Source organism: Gymnogyps californianus, chromosome 3, assembly GCF_018139145.2.
Source record: "Gymnogyps californianus isolate 813 chromosome 3, ASM1813914v2, whole genome shotgun sequence".
NCBI classification, from domain to species: domain Eukaryota; kingdom Metazoa; phylum Chordata; class Aves; order Accipitriformes; family Cathartidae; genus Gymnogyps; species Gymnogyps californianus.
This window is the reverse complement of record NC_059473.1, coordinates 36,964,737-36,990,544: the sequence shown is the minus strand read 5'-3', so window position 1 is coordinate 36,990,544 and position 25,808 is coordinate 36,964,737. Positions and strand designations below refer to the sequence as shown.

Here is a 25,808-nt window from a genome sequence, read left to right as displayed (position 1 = left end):
AGGATTCTGCAGGCTGCTGGGGTGCTCAGTATTTTAGATTATAGTTGGCTCACTGAAGCGCTACATATTTAAGTATATTTGTAAATAAGTGTAGGTATGCCCGGGAGGTGAGAGAAGAGATAAAAAACAGGTACAGAGGAGGGGGGAAGGGAAATATCAGTGGTCTAGTACAACTGGCAAACAATTTTTCAGGCACCATACTTAACATTGCAACACACACCTACTAGCACTCCGTGCCAAGAGAGGCTAGGAAGCTTTTGGAAGCGCCTATAGCTGTTTAAGATAACACAAAACTGAAGTGGGGCCACAGGCTGAAACGAGTGGTAGGCACTGAGGCATATTTAGCCTCACTCCACACAGAAGCGCTTCATCCCCTTCATCCGCACCTGCGCGCTCACCCTGGACGATAACGCCTCGTGGGACTAATGCACAGCACAATCTGCTACTGGCAAATTATTTCTGCTGGACTTCTCAGAGATGTCCTAAAACCGGCATCAGAGCTAAGCCCTGAAAAAATTAAACCATCCAAAAGAGATCAAAGGTTTAGCTTACAGTAAAAAAAAAAGGTTGAAAAAGCCATTTACTTACATTCTTCATCTCTTTGAAAAGATTGTTTGAAAAACAATTTCTTATCAGTGAATTCAAAACTCCTAATAGATCATCCAGAATCACAAATTATTTAGTAATCTACTTCTGGCAATACCTTGATTACTAATTTAAGCATGTCAACCAACAGGAACACTTCTCTTTCTGCAGTTTGAAGTGTTTTACTAGGCAGATCTCTGTTCAGATAGCCATATCCACTCTTCAGTGCTGCCCTTCACTGTTCTAACAACTGCAAACATCAAAATACTTGCGGAGTTAGCCAAGCAATGTATATTCAGTTTATTTAATCATTCTTCATAAGCAAAAATTTTCTCGAATCCTCCAGTCATTTTTGTAGTACACTTCCTTAAGTGGTGAGCGTTAACTTTTCTTTTTCCTTTTGGGTCCCAGGAGCATGCTCCATGTAGACTGATGTAAGGACAAAAAAAGAGCAAGTTTTAAATGTGATGTAATTCTATAGGCAACACTGCAATGACACGTCACAAAATAATCACATAGTATGAGCTGAAATCCAAACTGCAAATCTCAAACATAATTCCTTTCCACTTGCTGTACAAGAAAGGCAGAAATGCAGCAACAGCAGTCAGCACCAAGACTGATAAATAGACTTATGGCCTACATTTAAACTGAGACAATGGAAGTTCACAGGCCGAATGAATCACTTGGGGTATAGCAAGACAAGGGAGAACAAATCTGGAGGAGATTTTTAGATTCGGCTTTGGTAACAAAAAGAGGAGTGAACCAGACTTGACCACACAAGCACTTGCAAAGGCAACTGGCACACTCCCGTTTCTCGCTCCTGCAGCCAGGAGCAGCTACTCCTTGTATTCAGGCATGCACCACCACCCTGAACTGACCAGAGCATCAAGTGAAATAGATACAAAAATAACTGATTTTGTTCTCGTCTCCTGTTTACAAGCTTGGATATGAACATCGTGCATGCCATTTTTGTTCCGATGCTTTTGCAATCCTGCCCTATGTGACTGCCCTGAAGGGAAACATATTCCTGGCTAAGAGCAGAAAAAACGCAGTCTTTCCACACTGCGATCTTTAATTTAACTTCTTTGTCACTGGGTTATTTTCAAAATATTCAATATTAGTTAGCATATAGCAAAGTCTTTTCAAATAGGAAAAGAACATCTTCTAGATGAATCATCTACAGGCCATACAGAACAGGTCACTGGCAAAGTGAACCTTTGTTTTCGCATTTCAGAGTATTTTCATTTCTAGTGTATTCTCTGCAAAGCTTGGATCCTGAGCACTCTGAAGTAATTCAGAAGAGTTGTTTCAAGTATCTAAGTGTTTCTCAGCATTTCAAAACAAAACATAACACTCCTTCATCTATTTCTAAGTCAGTTCTTGCCACTTTTTAGCTAAGGAACTTAGAAAGGAGGACTTGACAAGGCCTGGCAGCCTTGTGAAGCCAAATATGTGAGTAGGTTGCTGACCAATACCTATTTTCTCAGAAGACTGTGTACAGATATCAGTTTTAGTTGAGGCTTGGCATTTGTACAGCCTTACTTCTTTTAGCATTAAATTAAGATGAACCAAAAGTCTCTGGAGATGCATGTGATCTTCCTTGGGGAATTTTACACAGCCTGTTCTAGAATTAGTAAATAGTTTCAATGTCTACTGAAATGTTGATAAAGGTTGAGTTATGTTTGCAACTTGTTGTTCAAACAGTGCAAAGTTACTTACCCCGATGCAATAAAACTGACATGAGCCAAGACCTTCAGCAGAAAAAGGAGGGCTACAATTTGAGTAGGACACAGATACAGATTTAAATTATAAACATGCACTAGTAAAGACACACAGGATGTTTCACCATATGCTAACCTGACATCGGAAACCAAAGTTTTCCACCCAGAATGTAACAACTTATTCCATTTTTGCTTAATTCAACAATTCTATAACAAAACATGAAAATCAGAAAATCCTCTTCTTTTTTAAAGCATAACTTTCTGTGAAAAGTGTTTGTAAGCTTTAAAGACCACTTGGAGACAATGTAACATTGGAAAACTGTTCATGCCATGTCAATATTTACAGCAGCACTTTCCTAAAAGAGTTAGGCCCATTTATGAAACACATTTTCATTACACTTTCATCTTTCCCAACTGAACACGCCTCAGTATTGTGACCATGGCTTATTTTCTTCCACCTTTCTTTTGATTTATCTGATCTGTATTTAAAACAATAAAGTTGAAAATATTGTCCTTCTGGGGTGGAGAGGAATTTAACATTAATCACTGTTTTCGTTGTAATAACTGCCTTATGAGAAAAAATATTTTATTGGAAGAATTGGCAGAAGTGCTGTAGAAGTCATCTTTCACAGAGAATCTCAGAGATTCGACTCACATCATCATATTTTAAAATCTTATACAAAACTTCTTCAAACTGTGTTTTATCTTCTATTTCATTGGCCAAACCAAATCTTTAGGAGTTTTCCATCAAGTAAATAACTGATTTCATCAACTCACTGCTCATCACTTTTTCTCTGAACAATATTTTCAGACTATCCAGCTATCAGAATGATTTTAACTAGAAACTTAATCCAATAAGAGGACCGTTATCTAAAAGCCAATAAACTGTAAATATCAACTATTTCTGAATCAAGTAACAAATGTCCTAAATCACACTATAGCCACAGCCATCTGTCTGATTTGCCCCTTCTCCTCACTACTTTAACTTGTCTATCTCCAAGGACAATCTTGCCACATAGCGTGCCTGGTTTCACCGCCTGCCTCTTGCCTCAGAAAAGCAGCAGCAAGGGGGAAGATCACCATCCATCCATGACCCCCCCCGACAAGACCTAACATTACTAAATCTGACTTCCATAACCGACCTCAAGTGCTTATCTATTAATTCCATCACATTCCTTCTATTACAGTTGTTTGCTATCATTTAACTACATTTTATCTCATTTCATTAACTCTTTCCCTATCATTTGGGTGGTGTGTTTTTTTTTCTTTTGGCACTGCCTTACAAGCAATATTTTTAACAAAGTTGTGGAAAGACAAGTACATTGTATCCACCCATTCTCCACAATTTCCTTGCAAACGTTTTCAAAGGGAAGTTTACCCAGGAAAAATAATTTTAATGTAACACTATCAGGTCCCACTACTCCATAGCAGCCTACTACTCTAAAGAAACAGTTATCAGTTAGAAGAAATGAAAACTTTAGTAGAGAAGAGGACAAGAGCTAGAAAATTCCTTAGCAGGATACAGGGAGTCTATACACTCAGTTACATACAGCATAGCAGTCTGTTGCAATTTAGAACATTTGTGAAATGCGGAGAAATGCCAAAGTCTGCAAATCAGCATTTTTGCCAGAAAAATGTTTGTCAGAAGCAAAACTTTCCACAGCAACATATGCATTGCTTGCAAAGACAAAATTTCTAGTCAAAACAAAAGCCATACACACACACACACACAAGCCTTCCAAGCTCATCCAGCCCAGAAGCAGCAGAGCTCAACAGCTTTGTCGCTTGCTGGGACAAGGACCTGCGTCGGCAGCACTCCGCCCTGCGGGGGGTCCGAGCCGCAGGGGCAGAGCCCCCATTGCTCTCTCCCAGGGGTGGCAGATGGCTAATTAAAAGGAAATAACATCCGCAACAGAGAACCACCCCCAACCAGTCAGAAGGCGTATGGTTAAGGCAAGACACCAATATGGGAGGCAGTTCAAACCCTGCTTGCCTCAAGCAAAGATACGAATTTCAGTGCCCTGCATATGCATTTGATCAAACTCTTGGCTATTTTGGGATGGGCTTGTCCAATACATAATGAAAAGTCTGAAATGCCTCAGAAACACAGTCCAGAAAAAATGCAGAATGAAACAAAACTGAAATTTAAAACTTTTGCAGAACAGGAAACCCTTTCTTGTCAACTCTCCCAACCAGCTGCTAGAAGAACCTAAGAAAAAATTACTCATTTCTGAAAAGATATGAAAATAAATGATAATGCTATAAAACACAGTTTGTGAATACTAAAATGAGGATTAATAATGTTAGTATTTATTCTAGTGAATTACTTCACAGGGCATCACAAAACTTTATTCTTAGGATAATTTTTCAATCTACAGATGCCAAAGTACTGTAAACAGAAAGTAAGCATTAAAAGTGAAATATGTAATTAGCAAATAAGCATCTAGGGGAACCCTGTATGAATCGGTTTTCATTCTTATTTGAAATACACAGTTTATTAATGATACCTGCATAGATATAAATACTCAAGTCCTCTCTCACCCTCAATGAGGAAGATTATATAATAGAGGCAACAATAATTTCAAAAGGTTCAAGAAAAATAATTGGAAAATCAGAGTAAACAGGAATATTTACCAGGGAAAGAAAAATATAGGCATTTGATAGGAAGACAAACCTTGGAAAGGCAGTACTAGACCAGTAACTAAGAACAGAGAGTAAGCTGCCCAGCCTGCCAACTCACAAATGTCATAAACTTGGGTGTGTGTCACCCAAACAAGCATCACATAATGCAACAGAAAGGTACTCTACCTGAATATTACATTTAGTTCCACACAATTAATTACAAGGAAAAGAAAAAGAAAAAAATAAAAAGAAGCCCAGAGGCAAAGAAAAGGAAGATAGGAAATCACAGTAGGACTGACTTACAAGGTGTTTTTTGGAGAGAGGGTATAGCTTAACTAACCAACAACTACAGAGCAGAAGCCAAGCACGGTAATACTGTGGCATAAAGTATCTGAAGTATTTAAATATCATGGCAGGTAAGAAACTGGAGATAAAAAAAGTCTACCTCTAAGAAACAAGATGAACTGCAGAAAGAATTTATGGGATACTAAGAAGACCATACAAAATAGGTCTTCTGTCACACAGCCTCCCAAGAGAGTGGATAACCTAACACTGAAATTTACATTGGATAGAAGACTAGTAAAGTACAATCAGGAGCACTGCATCTTTATCTCAAGAGAGAGAAACTGCCCAACCTCAAATTTCCGTTACTCTTTTAAACATTTCCAAATATACAGGCCAACAAAAGGCTTCAGGAGGAGTACGGAACCGGTTTTTAATTAATGCTGCTCATCCCTCAGCTGTACACGTACAACTTCTAAAAGCCATCCTGTAGTTGCTGAACCCCTAACACAACTCTCTCACATGGATCGAAGAACATTCAACTGCAAATGGTCACAGCAGATGTAATGCCTGATGTCTGTAGAGACAGCCAAGAATTTTGCACCTCTCTGAACTCCGCAGCAGATAAATGCTGTTACAGCTTGTGGCAATGCCAGCCACAGCTAATTATAACTTTATTGAGATGTTTTGGCAAGAGCCAAAGGTGTTCAAGCAAACGACTTGTAATCGGGTTATATTCCCAGTTCTGCCACTGATAATACACAACTTCCGCAAATAGTTTAAATACTCTACTTCTTTCCTCCTGTCTCATCCATAACACTTACCACGCTTTTGAGGGATGCTTGGGGGAGGAGGGGGGAGTAGGAATGGCATGCTAGCCTCTGTTGAAGGGCACTAGAAATATGCAAAGTGTTATTACTGTTAATGCATTGGCAGAATTTCTTAGGTCCTATAAAACAGATTTTTTTTCTCCAAAGCAATTTTTGAGATCTGTATCAGCTATGCAAAAATGTCAAGATATTTATGAGACTCCACTGGATATCTGACACATGATGTTCTTCTTATACATAGCTAAGCTAGTTACTTTCTACATACCATTTACTGGATGTAGTGAATAGAAACATGATTCAGCTACTAACAAATTTTTCATTGAATCATTGAAGGTAAAATAAAAATTACTCTTGTCCTCATGACCACTTCCTTTAAATTCCTACATGTCACATCTGCCACTCTTCTCAGAGCGGTTGTTTGATGTTACCATAGAAAATACAATTTAAAAGATGATTTCCCTACTAATTAAAAAAAAAAACCAACCCCCAAAAAACAGAGAAGTGGTTCACATTGCTAAAGAGGCTCAAGACTCTCTTGACAAAGATTGTACTTTCAAGGAAAGACATAGAAATGAGATGGACAGGAAGCAAGAGACAAAGAAAGGAGACCTAAAAAGGAAGCCGAGTAGACACTTTTCAGTCTCAAACGTGGCCAACTGAGAACCAAACAGCGGGCTGCTGGTAATGTGGACAGCGTTAAGGTTTACAACAGAGATCTTCTTGTAAACAAAGCCAAAGAGGAACAACAACGAAGGTTGCATTATCGACTGTTACTAGAGTTAATGTAACGTGCCCATCACTGAAGTATCTGACAGTAATGGCTCTAGGCCAGCAGTTCACAAATTCTTTAACCACAAGATCCCTATCAGTCGTTTAATGCATTAATGAGCGTATCAACCCCACCGCTTTTCAACTGAAAACACGACGTAACGTGTCCCGTAACACCAAAGGAGTTGCAGCCGGTCTCACAGGCCTGGCCAGGGGGCCGAGGGCCCAGGGGGACCGCGAACCAGCACCGAGGGCCGGGGGGGGAGCCGCCGGCCGCGGCGGGGCAGCGCCACAAGCGGGGCGCGCAGCTCGCCGGAGGCAATTTTTAACAGTGGGTTATGAAACCAGTGACAAGTTTAGGCGGCCAGCCCTGGAGGGGCACCCGGAAAACTCGGCAGAGGCGGCGAGAGCCGCGCGGCGGGCAGGGGCCGCTCCCCTCAGGGCCGGCCGCCATGTCACGCCCCTCCGCCCGGCGGCGGCGGCGGGGGGCGGCCGCCCTCTGAGGGGGAGGGAAACGGCCCGCAGCGGAGCCGGGCGGCCGCTCCCTCACGGGGGAAGGGACAAGGGGGAAGCCGGGGCTGCGGTTAAGGGCGGCCGCTCCCCTCCGGCTGCGCAGGGCCGGGGTCCCCCGGCCCTGCGCAGCCGGAGGGGAGCGGCCGCCGGAGCCGGGGGCGGGGGGGAAGGAGGTCGCGGGTATTACCTGCAGCTCCGCCCGCTCCGCCTCCCACTCGGCGCGCTCCGCCTCGAAGCGGCCCCACTCGTGCTGCAGGAAATGCAGGATGCCCGGCACGCTGTACTGAGCCCGGGACGCCGACACTGGTGCGGCGGCTCCGGAGGCTGAGACCCCCCCGCCGCCGCCGCCGCCGCCTCCTCCTCCTCCTGCTGCCGCCGCGGCGGCCGCTGCCGCCGCCGCCTCGCCCGGCTCCAGCCCCGGCCCACCCGCCGGCGGCGGCAGAAGCAGGGCGTTATTGTTGTTGTTGTTGCTGAAGAAAACGCCGGGCCCCGCTTGCTCGTCCATGGCCGGGCCGGGTCTGCCGCGCTCTCCGCCGCCGCCCCCTCCTCCGCGAGCCGCCGCCCGCACCCAGCCGCGTCCCGGCAGCAGCAACAACCTGGGCGCGTCCCGCCCGCCGTCACCGCCTGACAGCCCCCCCGCCGGCTGCTACGGTGGCCCGGCGGGAACAATCCCAGAGCGCGATTCGCCCCGGACACTCTCGAGGCATTCTGGGAAATGTAGTTCGGCTGGGTGGCGGGGCGCCCCGCGGAGGGAGAGGCGGGAAGATTTTTTTTGCCCAATCGCTTTTTTTCTCCTCCTGCCCTTATTTCGAGGAATGACGTTAGAGCGCGTGAGCCGCATCCCCATGACGTGCCATCCCAGGGTAGAGACCGGCAAGCCGTGACAGGGTGCAGCTGGCAACGCACCCCCGGGCCGAGTCGGCTGGGCGGGGGCGAGGGTGACCGCGGGGAGCCGCCCCGCTTCCCGCCGCGCAAAGCCGCGGCAGGAGGGGCAGGGCAGCTCCGAGAACCAGCGGAGCACAGATTAATCGTCATCTCCACCTCAGAGCAGGATTTAAATGACTTTGGCACACTCGCAGCCCACCCTGGGGACATAAAAAGCGCAGGTGTCTCGCAGCAGTTCCACAAACTTTGGTCAAGCCCTGCACTTTCACCCCCGGCTTTTCTGTTTTGGCCCTGTTCTGAGCAGTGCTCAGTGTCAAAGCACCGAAAACTATAAATCCATGCCAGGGCTACAGGGGTTTCTTGAAAATCTTTACAAATGCTGAAAAGGAGAGCAAAACAACATTTTTCAGGAATTACCATGCTGCCTCTTCTGCGAGGAAAGGGAAAACAAGATACTTTGAGACTGACAGCAAAGCCCTGGGCTGAGGGCGCAAGCTGTCAGCAGCACTGCTCTCTCCTACCTCTCCCAAAGACACAAAAAGACAAAGTTAGGCTTGCTTTCCATGCTGCATACGTACTAACACCAGAGGCTTGCTGAAGACAAACGCACCACTACCAACAGGCTTTACAGCAGGGCTAAGTGCTCGCAGTGTGTGAAAGATGGCACGTGGCCGCCCAGGCTGCTGCGGTAGGGTTGCTGTGGGTGCTGAGAATGGGCCCTGCCGTTCCTCACCGCGCCCTGGGTGCACCAGGAGCACCCCGCTGCTTACTCAAGCAGCGCATCCTGTTTCCTTCTGGCTGTTCCGAAACTGTACTCGCCCACTTTGTAACCGTGCCCTCAGAGATTAGAGCTGTGGCTGGTGGACGACCTCTTTGTGCTTTCAAAGAGGGAAAGACAACTAAGGAAGCTTACAGAGAGCGTCAGAGAGCAGAGGGGAACAGGAGTGAAAGCACAGAAGAGGGAGCGCGCTCTGGGGGACCTTGGCAGGGAACCGCGGTAGAACAACAAGGCTCACCCAGAAAGGAAGGAAGCGGCAGAGAGAGAGAGAGGAAAGACGTGAAGGGGAAACGGAGCAAACAAGCTTCATGAAAAAGCACATTAAAAAGGCCATTGACAAAGAAAAAGATGAAAAGGAGGGTGGCAAAGAACAATAAGCACTACGGGCATTTCAAGTCATTTTGGTTTTTTTAATCAAATGAAATTCGATGCCAAAATATTATGAAAAACCACATGGTTATACCTTTAGTATCAGGAGCAAGCAGAGAAGCAAACAAGGACTAAACTGGGGAAGGATGTATACAAATGGAAGTTGTGCATGTTGTATGCAGTCACACAGTATACAAAGAAAAGCCTCTCCGTTCTCTACCCCTCTACATCTAGCTAGTGCCATTTTCCCTTGCGCTTTTTTCTATTTTTCTACCAACTTCTTAGTTATGCTTGATTGCTACACTTCCCTCCCTCCCCCTTTCTGAGTTTTCAGACATCTTGTAAACTAGAGTCTAACTAAAACATAAAAGTGCTGAGATAAAAATTAAGGTAAATAAAACCTGATCATAGACAAAAAGTTTCCAACAAATATCGAAGTCATTAATTACTAGACTACCGGGGAGGGGGGGAGGGGAGGGATCTAAAACAGGTTATAAAGTTATTTTCTTAGTTTTACTTGCAAAGTTTTGTGTTCAATTTTGTACTGAAAGAGTTTCCTTAATACTTTCTCTCAAATGTTAAACAGGTTCAGAACTTCTTCTAAGCAATATAGCTTTGTAATGCTGGAAACACTTACTAAAGAGTGATATATTTTAATCAATTTAATTCCCACTACACATACAAAGATGAAAAAAGTAGTGAAATTACTTTCCTCCTCATATACAGCATATTGTTTTTACTTCTGCATGTATCTTCACTCCTGTAGGACAATGGAACAAGACTTGGAAGTTAACATCTTTATGAAAAAACATCTGCAAGATTAGAGTACGCACCACTTGTTGTGCCCTCACTTTAGTACTAAAATATTCACTGTGAAATAAAAGCTTTTCTGATTTTATGTTAAATATTTTGCACACACCAAATACGACAGGGTGAAAGAGCATTGTCTTGTCCTCCATTTTGCATAGGTACTCAAAGGGTTATATAAGGTCTTACGGGAAAAGAGACTAGAGGCAAGCGACTATGCAAAAATAATGATCTACAAATATTTCAACCAACTATCGATCATATTCAATTCTGTTTACTATCCTTTTGTTATATTTGGGTTGAAGTAGAAGCTTCTGAAATACGCAGTTTTTACAGAGTATCCAGAAAAACATCAGAGATGAAACTCAACAGGCCTAGCCAAGGCTTCTAGTTATGTGGCTTCTCTCTATAAAGCAAAATGTATAGAAAGATCCCTATGGAAACCCATAAACTCAACAACAGTGTCAAAAAATTCATGTCAGTCAGTCTTGTATACACAAGAAAATACATGGTTCTGCACTTCTGCCAATAAGAAGGGTGAAGTCTGGCAGCAGATAGACATTGGGAGTCACTGGCTCTGCGCTGTAAGCTTAGCACAGCACTTGAGCTCCAAGCTCCCAAATCTGCAGATCAGACTCACTCAGATGTGAAGGGAGCCACGTGCTTTTCAAAAAAGAAAAGCCTGGTAGGGGAAGGAAAAACTGGAGGAGCCTGGCTCTCACTTGTGTTCTGCTCCCTTAGTCAGTACACGTGCAAAGCGCTCAAGTAATTTGGCTCTGCAAACTTTATCAAGGACTACAGATAAGATATATCCACTGAGACTAAAATCTTGCCGCAAGCTTAAATACTTAGGAGTCTGGACAAAGAGCAGAGCACTGAATCATCATATTCAGCTACTGTCTGGCAGAATAGGAAGACTGCTAACACACAGCACCTTACAAGGGCCAAAATCTACACCTACAAAAATGCAGATAGCAGGCAGTTCTCTTTATAAACTCAATTTCCAATGCATTCTTTAAAAGTTATCTTAGAAGAGATGGGGATTAGATTCTTTGCATCCTTTATTAATTTTCAAGCATGGAAACGGATCTGAAAAATTAACACCACATAAATAAGGACAACTCATTGAGACAGCATGCTTGATCGTTCACTTTGAGAAAGGCTGCAAATTTTCAATTCTTTGTTTTTTTCATGCAAGCTGAAATGATCTACAAGGTCTGACAATCCCCTTCCCTACCTTGTCTTTAAAAGGAAAAAGTGCGTACTTCTACACTTGAAATTCCCCATGGTACATGGTAAGTACTTCATAAGTTTCCCCTCTTTCCCCTGTCCCCACTGTGTTAAGTGTGTTGGCACAATGGTAGGATAACAATCACCAGATTTCAAAAACCACTCAAAGGTTTGGGGTAGCTTTTAAAAATAAAAAAAACTATTTAGTCAGAAAGAGAATAGGTTTTTTTCGTGGATAATTTATAACACAAATTCATAAATACGATCACATTCAATTTCCTAAAAATCTATACAAATACAAGTAACACTACTTCCCTTGTAATGCATGGATTTCAAGTAATCACACAAAGCTCTATTAGACAGCCTTTCACATACAAATTACACAAAATTACAGACATATATGCAGTAACACATCAGGCATAATGTAATGCTTCTGACTACTTAATGGTCCAAAAATAATAAAAGTAATTCAAAAAAAGCTAGTTTTCAGTTTAATTGTTGGGGTGGAATGTACTGTGGGTGGTGGTTGCCTAGCAGCTGCTTTTGCTTTGCTGGCCTGACTCGCTCGGACTGCAGTTTCTAGACGTGTTTTTAATTCAGGAGCAGCTCCCATTACTGTCTTGAAAGCATGTGGGTAAAGTGGACCAATGTGCATTAGATTCTGAAGTGCAAATTCATGAAGATCCTTAGATGCTGTAGATGCAGAAGCAAAGGCATTTTCATTCAGTAAATAGGAGATCAGAGTGGGAACGAGAAGGGCAAGCAACTGGACTCCTAAAAGTGAAAGAAAAAAAAAATAATGTAATAACCATATCAGAGAACAAAACAAAAGAAAATTAATTTTATCAGTTACTAGACTGATAAGGGTAATTTTGTTTTCAGAATTGACAATAAACACTGTAATTAAAAAATTATCAAATAAAAAACCAACTGAAATGTAGATGGTTTCTTGGCCTTTGGTCACTCAAATCTTTCTTACTAGGATTGTGTTTCAGACTTCTATTATTGTTCATCACAGTTATTTTGTTCCTGACACTTCTTTAAAGATGCCTTTGCACCATCTGATTCCAGATCATTGATAAGAGATCATAAGATGTAGAGTGCCTATCATATTAAAGAATTTCAAAACACGTTTCAGGCAGACAGAAACATTATTCAATTGAATCTGAATATCCCTCCTCAGTGAGCATAACAGAACCGCTATTAGTATGCAAGTGTTCACAAAGAAGTCAGGGATGGTTATCTGCTATATTACTCCATTCTGGAAGATTCCAATCCAAAAACTAGCACCGCAGCCATACTTGGGTTAGCACGACCTAATGAGGCCACAGCCCAAAATGGCACAGGGATCAAAAGAGTTTATCTTTAGAACAAAAAAGCAGCTGAACTTAAGCGATAGAGGTAATTTTTGTATCTAGCAAGGATACAAGTACACCTTTGAAATGTGTAACAGTAATTGTAAATTTTGAGCTCAAAGAACTTAAACATTAATGGTAACTCATTTCTCTAAAATTTTTTAGGTTATCAGAGTATTATTGATTTTCCCCTAAAGGTATTCACTAAATTCATACTCATGGGGTGATTGTCTCCAGCCAGCATTAGCAAAAATCAGATGTTCTGTTTCCTCATTCACTTCAGTTACTCTCTCATTTTACATGTGTTTCAAACAGCTGTGCCAGAAGCAGAATGGGGCTCAAGAAAACATACATTAGTGTTTTATCATTAATGAAGAGAAATGCCAGCAGGGAGTACGGGGGCGGGGGGGCGGGGGGGTGGGACAGACGGGGACGGACACAGGGCAAACCCACATGAAACCAACTAATATTTTTACAAGGAACTTTATCAGCATTTAAAGCCAAATGTCTGCAGGGTAAGTCTTTAGAAAATGCATTGTTTCAGGTAGAGAATAACTGAACTTAAAGATAAACTATAAATAGTGTATTCTATCTACTGAAGCAAACAGGAGACTCCATCTACAATCAAGATATTCTGACCAGTACAATTCAATTTCTTGGGCTTTTCAGATAAACCTTGTTGAGCTGGTAGAAGCAACCTGATAAAAGTGATGAGTCTGCTAAAATAAATAAAAGTTAACAACAGGAAAAAGTAAATTTAAACTGTGTGAACTATTCATTTCCAAACAGAAGAAAACATCACTCACTACTGCAGTTCAGGTTTAGAATTCTTCTTCCTGCAATAACCAGAAACGCAAAGACTACAGCATATCGTACTGTATGTACTATACGAGTCCATGTACATAAAAGTTCTAGTACTGGAATTGCAAAAGCATGTTGCACAGACATGGTCTATTTGTGACTATGCCATCAAGTTCCTAACTGCAAGATTTCTAATGTTCAATATTCTATTTTAGCATTACACATTTCTCTAGAAAAACTAAATACTTACTATTCTGCTCCTCACCAAGAGCAACCAACGTTTCAAGGACTTTAATTCCTTCCTGGACTGCTAACAGCTCCAGGTTGTTGTTCGGGCGGCTCCTTTCCACAGCTTTCAACTTCTCAACCATGATAGGGGCCAATGAATGAATATATGGAGTTGCCAGGGCACGATTGGTGTGTTGGAACACAGAAAGCAGAAGCTGGTAACACTTGGCTTGGACCTAATCAAATCAAGATAAATACATTGTCCTGAAAGTTATTTGTTAACTCAGGGAATTCTAATAAACTCTGTTATCTATGTATATGAGATACACGTGATACCAAAAAAAAAAAAAAAAAAAAAAGACAACTAAAGGGGAAGGAAACATACTGAATAAGAGGAAAGCAGCAACACAGCCCATCTGCTAAAATAATATTAGCCCAGTTTTCAATAAAAGGAAGGTCAGTGAGAAAGAACATGCAGGTACTACATAGCAGTAACAATATGAACTCAGAGAAAATAAAGGAATAGTTAATGTCATACAAGTCAGTCACACAGATCCACAGAGAACTACATCTTTAATGCTCAGAACTACCAGCACTAATAGTAGATGTATCTGTAAAATCAGGAAATGTTATTCCAATCTCAGAAGGGTAAAAAAGCCCATCAAAATGACTCAGATCAAAGTGATCTTATTGCTGTAACATGAGCCAAGGCTGTAGCCAAAAGTGGCAGGCCTGTCCATCCTTCCTTCTCATTCTCCAACTTGTGCTGGTAGTAGCATAGGAGTATACGTGTAGCCATACAGTGAGCTGCATCACAGAACCCTCTCCTTGTCTTCCTTCTATTTTCTTTTTCCCTCCTCCCTCTTTTCTCTGGAAAGCAGAGATTAATAAAATCAATGTTTGGGAAAATGACTCACTGATGATCTTCTTTAGATGAACTTATGAATGCATTTTATTTGGGTGTACAAAGATCTTCCTCCAAAATCCCACACAAATAACCCAGAACTTTTGAAAAGGTAAAGCTCCACAACAAATACGAGGATAAAACATTGCACATGCTTTCAAACTGCACTCAAGTCTAAACAAGATGAGCTATTGAGCACATACTGAACAGAAACATTCTAGAGGAAGTATTATTGAACACAATGATCTGTGAGGAGAGCTGGGGATGAATGGAAATATAGATGTATAAATAAAAATATTGAATAAAAATGATAGATAATAAAAACTAATAGTAAGAAAATACAAGTCGTGCAGCTCAGGTTACTGTTAATTTACTAGTATACAGCTGCAAGTTTTCTATACAATTCAATTTTTAAGGTCTGAAGTAATAACACTTCTTCTAATACTGTTTGTATGCTTTCTAATGGAGCTCCATAGAAGAACATTTTCTCCTAATGCCTTACTCAGCATCATCTTTGACCTGTTTCAACAAATTATTCCTCTACCTCTCCATACCACTCCAAATAATTCCCTTCCCTTTCTGTCTACATTCTTTAAACTTTACTCCTTATTAGCTGTTAAGATTATTAGCCTTCGAAATAAGGAGTAAAAGTCTTTTTTTTTTACATGCATGTGTAATTCAAGTAGGAGTTTTATGAGTGCATCTGACAGCAGAATTTCATCCGAGCTTCTTTTATTCCATCTATATAATATAAAACTTTTGACTATTCTGCATTCACAGAAGTCTACAAAATCTCCTGTAAGGTAAAATCAGGGCTTCTTCAAAGTGTGTAAGGCACACTCTCATGTAAAACTTACCCATTAGCATTGGAGACAAGGGTCTCTCAACTGAGTTCCCTTGTTGGGGCAAAATGAAATTGAGCTTACAAGCCTTCTGGTTATTACCATACATGATACCTAACCTTTCAGACTTTTGCAGGTGGTAATAGTTTCAAAAATATTCCTGTATTTCTTATGAGGCAGCGGTATTTCTTTAGACAACTTTTTTCCATAATTGGTTCAATGTTTTAGTACAATCAGTATAATGCTTTTATTACAAACAGGTGTCTAGTTACTGACCCCAACAATGAGTGTTTTATAACTAGAATGAACACACAAGTATTACAGAGTATATGTTCTGCACATCAGCGAGGAGAGTGGACACAATCTGGCTGCTGTCAAAGCATTCTCTGTGAATTACAAAATAGTGGTAAGTTCCAGCTCACTGACAGCTTTCCAGCAGGGTGGTGGGCAAAGATAGACTTCTCTCACTGCTCATGTGTTTATACAGAGCTGAGAGAGAGTATGACATAAAAGTTTCTGCTTAATACAACTGCCATTTCGATTCATACACTAAAATTTTAAGTAGCTTTCCACCCGAAGTCAGGCTTCAGAACCAACTGAATTTTATGTCCACACTGGAAAACACCAGCCCTGTAGGAGAGAAGAATTACCAGTCTAAACAGGATTTTAAATGCCTCACTCTGACCCTAAACACATCAGCATTTTTTGCGTGTTTTTCTTCTCAGGAATCTCTGCAGCGCTCGCTTGTGGAAACACTATAGATTTTTCTCTTTAGCTTCCACCTGCAGATTTGTACACCCACTCAAACAAAGTGATGTATACATGGCTGGAACAGTTAAGCTTAACTATACAGCGTATTAGCCTGCTTGAACAAAGTCAGTCTACAACTTTTTAGTTTCCCTCTTTAGTGAGAAAATAATTTAGAAGATAATTCATAAAGACAAACCAAAGGGCAGAAGTGAAATCAGGAGACAGATGATTCACCATCTGTAGATGTTCTGATGGTGACCACAAAATTACATTTTTGCACTCAAACTGAGTTTTGTATGAACATGTAAAATAAGCACAGGTTTTGCACAAACAAATATAAAATTCACCAGAAATGTAGGCTGTACTTTTATCTACAGAAAAAGTGGTTTAGTTTGTATTATAAGAGATGAGCATTAATGTAGAAATGCCACCACTCTCTGGTAACCAACCTTTTCATTTGCTAAAATTTCACATACCAAAGATTTTTTTTCCTTTTAAAAAGCTGCAAGTCAAGAACCTGGCACAAGACCATGAACACACATTATCTAGAAGTACTTAGTTTGGGTTGTTTTGCTCACTAAACAGTTTCTATAGTGCACTGTTGAAAATTCTAGTTATTTTGACAAGCAATATCTGTCTCTGAAGTAAAGGCATCACAAAGCATTCAGGAAATACAGTAAATATATCACAATTAGTTTTTCACAGCTATATATCATTCACATTCCTAAAACATGATCTTACCCAAGGATCACAGGAATTTAATGCACTTTTAAATCTGTTCATACATCCATTTTGTAAAGACTGCACTCCAATTATTTCAGTGCTTGCTGACCAAAGGAAGAGAGCAATAGCTGTAAGTATGCTTACTTCATCAAGAACAGGCTTAGAGGCTTCTGAAAAACAAAAACAAACATGCTGTTAGCTTACCCCAAAAAGGGTTTAGAATTTATTTAGTAAAAGCCAGTGAACACAGATAAACTCATGAAGAGGAAATAAATGTACTTTAAATTATTTGCAACTGCATAAAAATATGCATCTACTTATTACAGAATCACTTTATCATTACTGACTGACAAAAAGCTGAGCAACTCTATACTAATAATTGTTTTAACAAAGTAAGTCAAACTTTCTGAAACTTCAATGTCAAGGAAAAAACATCACCCACATTTTCTCTGACCAAGTCATATTTTTTGCTTTCAACGTGTAAACAAGAGAGGAAAAAATGTATTTTTTAGATTCTTTCCCCATTAAAAACATACTTGGCTTTTTTTATATTCTCTTCAGCTGATACAGCAGAGTGAGAAACTGATATCCAGCACAGCAACAACTTTTACTTAACATGAAGTTTCACATAACAGACTAGCTGGTCTGACAGCTACCTGTCACCAATAGGAACAATCCCTTTCCCGCTTTTCAAATAGTCTGTATTTGCCATTGTAATCCTTTTTTTCTTTGCATAAGCTCTGTCTTCATGGATCTCATTCATGAATTTACATGAACAGGAAAAAAACAATTATATTTATATATAATTATTATATGTATAAAAAAAGTACTGTTCTGCTGCTTTTGTTGGCCAGATTGGTTCTGCTCTCCCTTCAGAGGCACAAAGAAACAGCAGAAATATAGTCAGCAAAAACAGCATGACTGCCCTTTACAGATGTCAGCTAGTCACTTGATTGGCTTAGCCATGATGTGAAACCTCACTTAAAAAAAAATACTCCAAGCATTTTAAGTGACAATTTAAAAAAAAAAAAAATTTAAATTTTAAATTTGTTTAAATTTTATTGAATTATGGGACTTGAAATCATATGCAGTACACCTTGCTTAGATTCTTGTGTGTGTAATGTGTCCCACTCCACAGAAGACTGGAAAAGAAAAGGAAAACATACACTCTTGCAAGGAACCAAGAAGGATTTCTGACGTCTGCAAAAAAGCCTAAACCCAGTAATGTTTCTGGAAAGAGGGACTGGGAAATCTTTACAGTAATAAAAGGCTGGAAGACAAGAGCTGATGTGACAAATCAAATTAGAAGTTTGACTTGGTTAATACAAATCTACTGATCCTTCCCCTTCAGACATTTTCAGGATCATTTGCAATTACCTACTCGCTCCCCATCTCTCACGAGTAACTCCATTCAAGCCTCTCTTCAGTCTCTATAAATGGCTCCTTGGGGATGTAATGGGATGTTTTTTGGCTGAACTACCATTATGCAAATGCCAAATCTTTGTCTCTCTCTTTTGCTAACTACACAGCTGAGACTGTGCATCTTTTTTGCTTTTCGGAGGGCAAGGCGAAGTACGAATGTGAACTAAGAGAAGTAGTCTGCAGTTCTCTAAAGAGACAGAGTAGACATCCTGCCGGTGGGTAACAGATTTTTTTTGGCAGGGGTAGGATTTTTTTCTCACCACTGAAAGCTTGTAATAGTACTGTGAATATCCTACTCCAGTACGAACCTTGTCGCAATCATCCCTTGCTGTCTTCACACTCATTCACTTTAACACTCACTGTCATTAAGACTATATGAATCATGTCAGCAAGCATTTAAAAGATACACTGATTACCATTTTTCTTGAGGTTTAATTCAAGGTGTCGAGTCCATGTATAGTACTGAACAATTACAGTTTCAGTGAAGAGATCAGTTCCCCTGCAAACACTGTTTTGGCAACTAAAATCTCCTTTCCTTTAAGCTAGCAGGTATTCTGTGGAAAGAGGAAAGGAGGGGTGGAAATGATAGTTTGCTCAAGCCTTGCCAACATGTCTAGAGTTGCCAGTAGTCACAGACATTGAGGCACAGTCCAGGAAGTGAAGTGAATTCCACTTGGAACTCCTTTAGATTTTACTTGCGAGACATTCAGCAGATGTCAGAAAGACCGATCAATATCAGAAGGTAGATTTCCAAGTTCCAGAGACAAGTCACTAGCTGAAACTACGAAGACTGGTAAGGTCAGCCTGACGAAAATCTAAAGCATGAAATAATCACATCATAATGGGATTCAAAATGGAAGAGGAAAGTCTGAACTAGTACAGAAAAATACCCTACGGAAAGGACCTGAGAGAGGCGGGGCAGCAAGATGAGTTGCAAAAGGCAAAATTTCTAACAGGAGGTTATGATCAATATTGTCAAAGAAAACAGACCAACAAGGACAAATCTGGGATGGGAACTCCTGAGATGTAACTATTTTCTTAAAGGCAATGCTGTGCTTGTCTTCAACACAACCTATTAAGTAACTCTGATCAGTTATGCTCTGTGCACTCAGGTCTTTCTCCCATTTCAATTTTACAAGCAATTCATCACCACTTTTAATCCCCAACCCTCACACATGAAGACTATTAAATTATAGGCAGATACAATACTTGCCTTTTCATTACAGCAAAACCCAGTTCTCTTTAATTTTAACTCTCCTGCACTGGGAAACCACTTACCAGGTTGAGAGTATTCCAAGATAGATGCCAGAGTGCTCCGGATAAGACCTGTCCATTGTTTCTGAGTTTCATCAGTCTTGACTGTTGGAAGAGTAACAATAGTTTTTATCCCTTGAAGGGCTGCACTCACTGGAGGTGGGACCTGATTATCTGCTGATTTTACTGCTGTTTCTTTCAATACTCTTGTAATCAGAAATAGGATAGTGGGTAAGATTGTCATACAGCCTAAAAAAAAAAAAAAAAAAAAAAAAAAAAAAAAGGACAAAATAGAATTTCTGAAGTTCTGAAGTTAATTCCAACAAGTGTGGTAGATAACCTCTTTAGCTTTCCCAATATGGATATATATGGCTAGGAGACAAAGGAGACACCAAGATAAACTGTAATTCAGGTAACAAGTGGTATGTGCCGTTCAATATTTTAATCACCAAATTCATTCATCAGTACTACTGAAGTGTATCATAACACAAGTCATACAATCCAACACTCAAAATGTTGCTGTCAATTCAGGAATGATGATTCAGCTATTTAAAGTTTTGCCCTACATGGCATGTGATACATGGTATGTATCATATTGAACACATCCAGATTGTTAAATATCTTAAAACAGGATCTGCATATCGCCAGGGTCCTATAAAGTAAACAACAACAATAAGAGGTCTGGAAACAGGTATCCAAACCAAGTTATGGCACTTTCCAAGGAAGCTGGTGTGTGGTACAAGCCCCAGAAGCAAAGTAACGAAGTTATCTGGGTGTCTCACATCTCAGGCAAAAGCTGTAGCCATCTGGCTACTCTACAAAGGAGACAAAATGATCCTCCTCGTCCTACTGCATTGCTTTTCTGAAGAAATCAACACCTATTTATATGTTTTGTGCAGCAAGTCATGCAGATGCAAGTTAGGCATACTCAAGAAATATTGGTCAGGTAACAACCAACCTGACTTCAGACACATGTGAACTTTATTAGAAGGAGTTTCAATAACACATGTAGTCTTGAAGCCCTGAAGGGTGCTATTGGGTTTAGGTGTGTAGTATCAATCTACAGCTCACTTCAGACCGTCAAGTCTCTTTCCATATCTTTTCTATGCCTCATGTTCCCACATCTGTGAAAACACAAATCCTGCCATTTTCCTACTTATGGGAATGCTATGAGGATAAATACACTAAGTAGAATAATTATGACTGGAAGGGACTGCTGGAGGTCATCTAGTCCAACCCCCTTTTTCAAAGCAGCAGTTCCTCTAGACCAGATTGCCCAGGATCTTGTCCAATGGAGACTGCAAGATGTTCATGTTTTAAAGAAAGAGGAAGAAATATAAAAAACCCTCTCAATCAAAGAAAGCGATGAATTCTCTTTGTTCACAGCTTCCCTTACATCCAATGGCTCAATTAGCACAAATGTTTGTGCACGTACTATCCCCCCCTCCCTACACCTATCAGCTGGCTACATCTTCTGGATGAGAAAAACACCCAACTCTAGCAGTCTCTGTAGACCAACAATAGTTTCTGAGCTACTTTCACGGGCCACTTGCGAAATGCTAGGAGTCATGCCTTCACTCCAGTCAACACGGAAGTAGTACTGTTACTCTTTTTGCCCACCCCACACCCCTCCCCCCAAAAACAGGGAGAAAGAGAAAAGAACCAAGAATCAAATAAAAACAGTGCAGGACTCCAGATCAGCTCAAAATCTACTATTTTTTAAAGAATTGTAAGACAGAAATTGTCCGAAGACAGCCCGTGTTGTGTTCTGAGCATGACTTTGTCCAAATATGTTATTTACCATGCACCTCATTAAGGGACCAACCTGCATCTCATTAAAGGACCAACCTCTAAAATGTCTTATCTACATCAGTAGATATGCCCAAACTTCCCAGAGATCCACAAGACAACTCTTAAGCAATTTGTTCTCTGAAAAGCAAAACTCAGAGCACAGCTTCCCATGCAATTGTGTCCTTTACTCCTGAACTCCACTCACTGCAATTACCCTAGTTTACACATATCCTTTGTGACAGTCTCCCTGGGCAGAAGAAAGCTCCATTTAGTTTAGAGTCACATCTGGGATGACTGACAGCCAACGGCTGCAAAACAAAGTGTACCACAGCTGAATTGTGCTGTTTTTTTCCCTCAGTAGGATTCTTTTTTCATCCAGCTGCTGCTTTTCATGAACTTCTCAGGAATTTAATTATCTCCGAGATACCTCTGTCCTTTTACAATATGATTAAAATTCGCCAAAAGGTTTCAAAATCATGAAAAAAGGAAGGGAAAAAACCAACAATAAAATCATAGTGATACAGAGCTCATTTCCTCAGCAAACTTGCAGCACACATGCAAATTTAAAATCAAATAATTTCCTTTACGTTGCTCACTGGAAAAGCCTCAATTCTTAATTTATTTCAGAACCTAAACATACTTTTCAATAGATGACCCTTAAAGTATCCCGTAAAAATATATTTACAGTTCGGTTTTAGCATCATATGCTCACTACGCTTCCCCTACAGTAACTACTCATACGTATTTTGTTACAATACCTTACCTGCTGGAGAACACAGAGACGGCAGGTCAGACAGTATAGTAACGGTGGCAGCCACAAGACGAGCACTTTCCTCAGAGAGGTGGGATTTGGCAGCAATGTGACTTGGAGAATCTGACACTTTTGAACTCAGATGGGGCATGTGCCGTACTAGAATAAACATGAGCAATTCCATGGCTGCAAAGACTAGAGATTTTCCAGGCACAAGACCACCACTCTCACCTCCCTCTCCTAAAGCAAGAGGATTTTCTTTTTCCTCAATGTCATCTTCATCTGAAAAAAGGAAAGGAAGATCCCATACCAAAGATTACATGAAACACTCTCTAAAAAAAAGTAAAAAATCAAGGAGAACAAGTTGCTTCACAGTAAGATATGACAAACATGGCTCATTTCAAACTAAATGTTTTAGTTAGAATGACTTAAAGGGGTTTAAAATGCTTTAGAAGTATTATGATTGCAACAATACTTATTAAAAATCCATCCAGAACTAGAAAAATAGTAATACTTACACACAAAATAAAAATGCAGTAATTATTTTGCTTCTTTTAAAACATTGTAAAATTAACAGCAATGACTGCCAAATAAATAGACATGACAATATTTTTTTTAATTTAATGGCTATTAATTAAATGTTCCACCCTGACAAAATCTTATTTCAGCCTAAATTGATTATGAAATAAGAGAACAGAAAAGCATTGTAGGATTCTATGTCTGAGTTCATGATTTCAGTGCATTCAGTTCAAAAAGTCTCTCTTTTGAATGGCAGCTTGGCCAGCTGCAGTCTTTCCTTCTCCCATTAAACAGCAAGAGAGATTCAGTAAGTCAAAGCTGGCCTGAAATACCCCTATGGAGCTCCTATGAATTTAAATGATTGCTAGTGTTATCGCATTCACTGATTTGAAAAATGCAGCTTACTGGGCCTACAGTAAAACAATTCCATTAATTCATATGAAGGAACAGAGCTGGCATTTTTAGCTGTGCTGGTTCCTCAAGGTCCAGCAAAATCCTCTCTCTGTTTTTATGCGGAAAATGGGCAAAAGCTAACAGTTGGGGTTTTTTCTCAACAGTATATTGTGCCAGACTAAGATGGGAGTTTTCCTTAGTAAGAGAATATTCTTTGGGTTTTACTTTACTTCTTTCAGGTAAAAGAAAACATGGCAGACCTAACCTAACCAGATATCAATGAACTATTTGCCAGGTTGCCACTTGGATACTAGTTTACCTGGCAAAGATGGAAACAGTACATCCAATGCAAGATTTTTAAATAAATGGTAAAGGGATGACTTAACAGGGAAATGCTCTGTTAAAAGGAAGAGGTTACTAAAAGTACCTCAGAGAGTAGCTTTCAGACTGATGCTAATACCCTTATCAAGGATATTCTTACATAAAGTAGAAATAAATTAACAGAACATGCTGACAAAAAGCCTAAGCAAAATACCAGAAGCTAAAATATCATACCAGAAGAAGCAGGGATAAAAGAAGAAAGAATGAATTTTACTAAAGCTCAATAAAGGCCAAGTAGAGGAACAGGATTTAGGTGTATCAACTCATCAGAGAATCTCAGAAAAATTTAAGTTGAAAGGGACCCTCCATAAGTAATCCAAGTCCAATCTCCTGTTCAAAACAGGGCCAACTTGAAAGCTAGAGCAGGTTGCTCAGGGCTGGTCCAGTTTTGACTATCTCCAAGCATGGAGATGCCACAACATCCCCAGGCTCGTGTTCTACTGCCTCACCAAACTAGACACTGCTCCAGATGCATCTTCACAAGCTCAAGTTGAAAGGACAATCATATCCCTTAATCTACTGGTCATGCTTTTCTAATGCAGTCCAGTAACAGAGTCTTCAGCATTGCATAGGCACACCACAGGTTCACATTCAAGTCATTATCCGGCAAATCTGCTGTCCAGTCTGCCAGCCCCCCAGCCTATACCAATGCACAGGGTTATTCCATCCCAAATGCAGGATTTTGCATTTGTCTTTGCTGAACTTCAGCAGGCTCTCAGTCCTGCAGCTCGAGATTCCCCTGAAAGGCAGCACTGCCCTCCAGTGTATCCACCACTTGCACAATTTGGTATCATCCACAAATTTGCTGAGGGTACATTCTGTCCTATCATCCAGGTTGTTAATGCCGATATTTAACAGTAGCAGACTCAATACTGAACTCTAAGGAACACCAGTTGCAACCAGCTGTCAGTTAGACTTGAATCACCAAACTCCATTCAAGCACAGCAGTCCAGCCAGTTATTCCCCTACTTTTCAGTCCACCTATCTCCAATTCCACAATGATACTCTGAGGTACTGGGTCAAAAGCCTTGCAAAAGTCAAGGTAAACAATATCCACCACTCCTCCTTCATCCAAAGCCAGTTATTTCATCACAGAGGGTGATTAGGAATTATTTGTCCTTGGTAAGTCTGTGCTCACTATTTCAAATCACATTCTTCTACTTCATGTACTCAGAAGTGGTTTCCAAGGGAATTTACTCCAAAATCTTTCAACACACACAGTAGGCTTACTGGCACATAGTATTACAAAACCTGCCTCATGTCTTTACTTATTGAAAGTTAGACATAGCATCTACTTTTTGCCATTCACTGGAAAGCTTCCTTGAGCACCACAGCTTTTCAAAGACGACTGCAGCAGCCTTGGCATGTCATCAGCCAGCTCCCTCAGATGCATCCCATCTGGTCCCAGGGTATGTTCAGCTTTTACCTAAGCGGTCCCTAACCTGATGCTTATCTACTGTAGGTAGCAATTCTCTCCGCTAAACTTGCTCACTAGACACAGACACACAGGAGGACTAAGCAAAGAAGATATAGTGCCTCAGTTTTTCCCCCAATGTGTTTTGCCATTAGATCACCCAATCCTTTCAGCAGCAGGTCCAAATTTCCTTGGTCTTTTTGCTGCCAACATATCTATAAAAGCCGTTCTTGTCACACTTGACATTCATCACCAGTCGCAGCTCCAGCCAAATCGTGGCTTTCCTAATTCCACTCCTCCATACCTGAGCGGATGTCTTCAGTAGTCTTCCTGGGCAGCTTGCCCCCACTTCCACCATCCATACACTTCCTTGTCACATTTGAGCTTGGTCAGAAGTTCCTGTTCAGCCAAGTCAGCCTCCTGCCAAGCCTGTCTGGCATCCTGCACTTTTGGATGAGCTATTTTTTGTCACCAAAGATGAACCATCTCTCTCTCCTTTGCCCTTCTGGGAAGCTTATCACAAGATCTCATCTGCAAGCTCCCTGCACAAGCCCAAGACTGCCAAGTCAGGCCAAAGCTTTTGCTCTGCTACTTGCTTTCTTCATTTCCCTCAGGATCATGAACTCCACTATCTCATAGCTGCTACAGCCACAGCTACCATTAACCTTCGTAACCATTTCTTCCGTATTAGTGAGGAGCAGATCCACTAAGCATCTCCCTTATTTGGACTGTCCAGCATCTGGACTGAAAAAACCTGTGCCTCATACGCTTCTAAAAGCTTCAGATTGTTAGCATCCTGCAGTGTTGCCCTTCCAGCACATGTCTGGATGGTAAAAGTTTCTCATGAGACTCCCATAGCTTGTGATTGGAAGGCTTCTTCCAGTTGGTTT

At 40.8% G+C, this 25,808-nt stretch overlaps 2 protein-coding genes across 5 annotated transcripts in view; both read right to left on the bottom strand.

Moving 5' to 3' along the window:
- The window catches only part of STRN (striatin), a 73,983-nt gene extending 66,157 nt beyond the window's left edge, over positions 1–7,826 (bottom strand). For 2 of the 3 annotated variants that reach the window (XM_050894066.1, XM_050894067.1), the window contains exon 1: positions 7,509–7,826. In XM_050894066.1, coding sequence (XP_050750023.1) covers positions 7,509–7,826 — 318 coding nt within the window. The remainder of the gene's footprint in view (positions 1–7,508) is intronic. The other variant, XM_050894068.1, reaches the window with a different exon arrangement.
- Positions 7,827–11,768: 3,942 nt separating this feature from the next.
- The window catches only part of HEATR5B (HEAT repeat containing 5B), a 56,191-nt gene continuing 42,151 nt past the window's right edge, over positions 11,769–25,808 (bottom strand). The window contains exons 32-37 of one of the 2 annotated variants that reach the window (XM_050894065.1): positions 22,224–22,493; positions 19,694–19,918; positions 17,397–17,405; positions 17,012–17,160; positions 13,797–14,010; positions 11,769–12,164 (exon numbers count right to left, since the gene is read on the bottom strand). In XM_050894065.1, coding sequence (XP_050750022.1) covers positions 11,860–12,164; positions 13,797–14,010; positions 17,012–17,160; positions 17,397–17,405; positions 19,694–19,918; positions 22,224–22,493 — 1,172 coding nt within the window. In that variant the 3' untranslated portion in view covers positions 11,769–11,859. Of the gene's footprint in view, positions 12,165–13,796; positions 14,011–17,011; positions 17,164–17,396; positions 17,406–19,693; positions 19,919–22,223; positions 22,494–25,808 lie in introns of both variants that reach the window. The other variant, XM_050894063.1, reaches the window with a different exon arrangement.